The sequence below is a fragment of the Equus caballus genome, chromosome 12, assembly GCF_041296265.1.
Source record: "Equus caballus isolate H_3958 breed thoroughbred chromosome 12, TB-T2T, whole genome shotgun sequence".
NCBI lineage: Eukaryota > Metazoa > Chordata > Mammalia > Perissodactyla > Equidae > Equus > Equus caballus.
Window position 1 is genome coordinate 29,834,067 of NC_091695.1, and position 4,000 is coordinate 29,838,066.

Sequence of the window (4,000 nt, forward strand, 5' to 3'; positions counted from 1 at the left end):
CTTTTATTTGTAGAAGTCTTTTACCTGGGAATCATGAATAGACTGGAGTGTGATTGAGAATCCAATAAAACCATATGTAAAGGTGGTAAGTAGTTGCAGTGTCCTGGATACTGTGTCTAAAGTTTCCAACATTTTCATAAGTATCACTGACCCGAAGAAGATCAAGAATCACTATCCTAGACAGTTTAACTTATAGGTATCTCTAATTTGAGGAAATAAAAATCTTCATCTGCAATGATGGGTGCATAATGGCCCTTACAACCTTGTCTTATCTAACTTCTCTGAGCCTTCTTAGCGTCATTAAGAAGTGTAAGTCACATCCATTTCCAAAGTGCCTCTTGGTATGTGACTCTTCCCACCATATCATTGCATTATTCTTATGTCTCTTGAGGCATTATGAGAGCAGAAAGGCAGTTACAGAATTGTCCACCTTCCTGATTACATTAATTGAATATTAGTTCCCAAGGAGATTTTAAAGAGCCCCTACTTTGTCATCACTTAACTATAAGGTCCAGCATGATTCAGGGACTTTTTCAAGCACTGAATTAAATTCAGAGCCAGGACTTATCATACTCCTTCTGTTTCACAATATAGAGATCTGGCAGCATTTTCCTACCTTACTCTATTTCTAATTCTCATATATTTGTAAAATTGTAAGGGAAAAACATGAAATTAAGACATTTTAGGAGATAATGTACTAATCATGTTCATTTACTGTGTTTTGCCCCCAAAGAAAATGACTATTTATGCAAGAAAACTTTTAGTTAAGTTTGGTGAATATACATAAAAGACACAGATTAATTCAACACTGATGATTTAAGATGTATATTTAGTGAGCTGTGTGACTGGGAAGAAATGAAAACACTTTTTTTGAGTTTTTTGAAAATGAATCCATTTCCTTCTTTCAACTTTTTCTCAGCAGATCTCAACAAGCAGGACCATGGAAGAAAATAGAAATCACACTTCCGTGGCCGTGTTTGTTCTCCTGGGACTCTCAGATGAAAAAGAGCTGCAACTTATCTTCTTCCCAGTCTTCCTAGGGATCTACCTTGTGGCCCTCCTCTGGAACCTGGGTCTCATCATCCTAATCAGGATGGACTCCCACCTGCACACACCTATGTACTTCTTTCTCAGTTTCCTGTCATTTATAGACATCTGCTATTCTTCTTCCACCAGCCCAAGGATGCTTTCAGACTTCCTAAAAGAGGAAAAAATGATTTCATTCATTGCCTGTGCCACCCAGTATTTTGTTGCATCCTGGATGTGTCTGACGGAGTGCTGTCTCTTGGCTGCCATGGCCTATGACAGATATGTTGCTATTGGTAGGCCTCTGCAGTACTCAGCCATCATGGCTCCTGGCCTCTGTCAGAAGATGGTTGCTGGGGCCTGTGGGAGTGGTTTCCTTAGTAGCTTAGCTGAAACAATCCCTTGCTTTCATCTCTACTACTGTGGGCCCAATATCATTCCAAATTTCTTCTGTGACATAACCCACATCATATCCTTGTCTTGCTCCAATCCCTTCATCAGCCAAATGATTCTTTTTCTGGTAGCTTTTTTTATTGGGTTCAGTTCTGTTCTTGTTATTCTCTTGTCCTATAGTTTCATTGCAGCTTCCATCCTGAAAATATCCTCCATAAAAGGTAGTGCCAAGGCCTTCAATACCTGTGCCTCCCACTTGGTAGTTGTGACAATCTTCTACGGAACAGGCCTCTCAGTGTACATGCATCCTAACTCTGGTCACTCTGAGAAACAAGACAAGGTTCTGTCAGTGTTCTATGTTATCCTTATCCCCATGTTAAACCCTCTTTTCTATAGTCTGAGGAACAAGGAGATCAAAGAGGCCCTCAAGAGGGTGATAAAGAGGGCAAAACATTTACTTCAGTAAGAACATATTTGAGCAGGTGTTACCCTAAGAAGGAAAACAGTGGTAAGAACATTCAAGTAAACTTTTGTAGGTCACAAGACTAAGTATAGAGAAGTGAAAACCTGACTCCTTGATTTCTGTTGCCATTATATTTAGCTTCCACCAGCAAGTGATCTGTCTGAGGCAATGTCATCAACATGGGAATCAGTTTGTTAGACCCAAGTAGATGAAAAGCTTTCTTTTGAGAACACAGCTTCCAATAGCTGTTATCACTATTGCAGACAAATGACAAGACCCTAGGAAGTCATGCACATGATTCTTTCCTCTACAGTTTTTATGATTGCTATTATTTATTTTCAATTTTTCAGCATTATTTATATTTCTATAAAAAGAAAATAAAATAATGTATAAATTTTTATGTGTGAAAGTTAAAAATAATTTAAAGTGAATACTTTATCATCTTAATTCTAAACAGAGAGAGAGAAAGTCAGCATTAGTGAGAGGGATACAGAAAGAGAAAGCTGGAAAGAGAGAAAGAAACAGAGAGGGACACATACACAGAGAGAAAGAGAGGAGAGAGAAAGGGAAGAGAGGGAAAGAGAGAGGCTGGAAGGTTAAGGCAGGAGAGTAGACAAAAGGAGAGGAGAGGGAGAAGGATTGGTCTGGCTTTATTTCCAAATAATCTTGTTCCATTTATATTACTCTTCGAAATTTCTTGTGAAGTAAATTGTGAAAAACAGTTGGGAGAAAGGAATGGTAGAAAGAAGGGGCTTTTTTTTTTTCCTGAAGAAGATTCACGCTGATCTAACATTCATTACCAGCCTTCTTCATTTTTTGCTTGAGGAAGATTAGTCCTGAGCTAACATCTGTGCCAGTCTTTCTCTATTTTGTGTGTGGGCTGCCGCCTCAGAACAGCTGATGAGTGGTATGCCCATGCCCAGGATCCAAACACGTGAACCTGGGCTGCAATGTAGAATGCACAGAACTTAAGCATTATGCCACTGGGCTGGCTCCCAGAAGGGGCAATTTTAAGGTCAAGAGTTGGGGAGAGTCTCAGAGGCTAGAAAGAAGTCAAAGGCATCAATTTCTGGTCATAGGTAGCCTAGAGCAAGCTTCATGGTAGCTTCCAAAGATCATGCAAGACTAAGAAACGAAGGCTGTTATGGTATGTCTAGGGAGGCAGAGCCTGAGTCCCAGAGATGGGAGCTTCACAGGAACTCCAGGGCCTTCAGTATGACCAGGGAGAAGCAGAGCCACCAGCCTTGGAGAGTCCAACTAAGAGAATTTAAAGAAAATTTTAAAGAGAGATTTTTCTTCAGACAAGAGGTTGTAGGCTAAACTTTGTACATGTTACATTATTATTTACACAACTCTTTACACTTAATTAGTTACATTGTATAGATGTGATTTTTTTCTACTACCATGTGCGGTTCGCAGGTGAGAAATTATCTCCATGTCACAGATAGAACCTTTGGGCATATTTTGTTCTGCCACGTTCCTTCCAGGGTAGCAACAATCCATCTTTGAGTTCACAAAGTGTCATGTGTGGAACATAAATGGTTCTTACTGACAGGAAACATGTCCTTCATTGCTTGTCCCTGCGCCCAACTTCTACACTTTTGGTGTTACATATTTAAATCTATCTTAAGAATCTATTCAGGTTAAAACATTAAATTTTTAAAGTTCTTATCAGAGTGAATAAATAACTACTAACCAATTATCGAGTTTTAAATCAAATAATTAAGTCATTAACCCATCAATACCTTTCTCCCTAAAAGTAAGGTTACCTGAAGGACATCAAACCATGAGTGGGAACTTCCTAAAACATCTATGTATCCCTAATAATGGCAGGGTAGATGAGTTCCATTTAAAAAAAAAAAACACAAAAAAACAAAAAGCAAAAGTTTGTGAGAATGATCGAAGTGGATATTTTTAATGAAGGATTAGTAATACAGCATAATATGTCAGAAAGAACTCCAATTCAGTGTAAATATATTATACCTATTTTAATAGAAGGCATGCTGTGTGCTTCACTCTCTGATAACTGCCTTATAAGCATTATCTAATTTGATTCTGTGAAGAGCTACTCTATGAATAGCTGATACTATGAGCCCATTTTACAGGTGACAATAGTGA

The 4,000-nt window shown here is 38.5% G+C and overlaps 1 protein-coding gene across 1 annotated transcript; it reads left to right on the top strand.

The window, feature by feature from the left end:
• Window positions 1–248: 248 nt before the first annotated feature.
• On the top strand, window positions 249–1,885 carry LOC138916485 (olfactory receptor 5AN6-like). The gene is made up of 2 exons (XM_070229128.1): window positions 249–341; window positions 923–1,885. The coding sequence occupies exons 1-2, from the start codon at window positions 249–251 to the stop codon at window positions 1,883–1,885; spliced, it is 1,056 nt and encodes a 351-aa protein (XP_070085229.1).
• Window positions 1,886–4,000: the final 2,115 nt, after the last annotated feature.

What these genes read in the sequence shown, in the direction of transcription:
- LOC138916485 (XM_070229128.1), top strand. Translation starts at nt 249, where the DNA reads ATGGCCCTTACAACCTTGTCTTATCTAACTTCTCTGAGCCTTCTTAGC. An exon ending in CATTTCCAAAGTGCCTCTTG is followed by an intron (nt 342 to 922) that starts GTATGTGACTCT and finishes TTTTCTCAGCAG; the next exon opens with ATCTCAACAAGCAGGACCAT.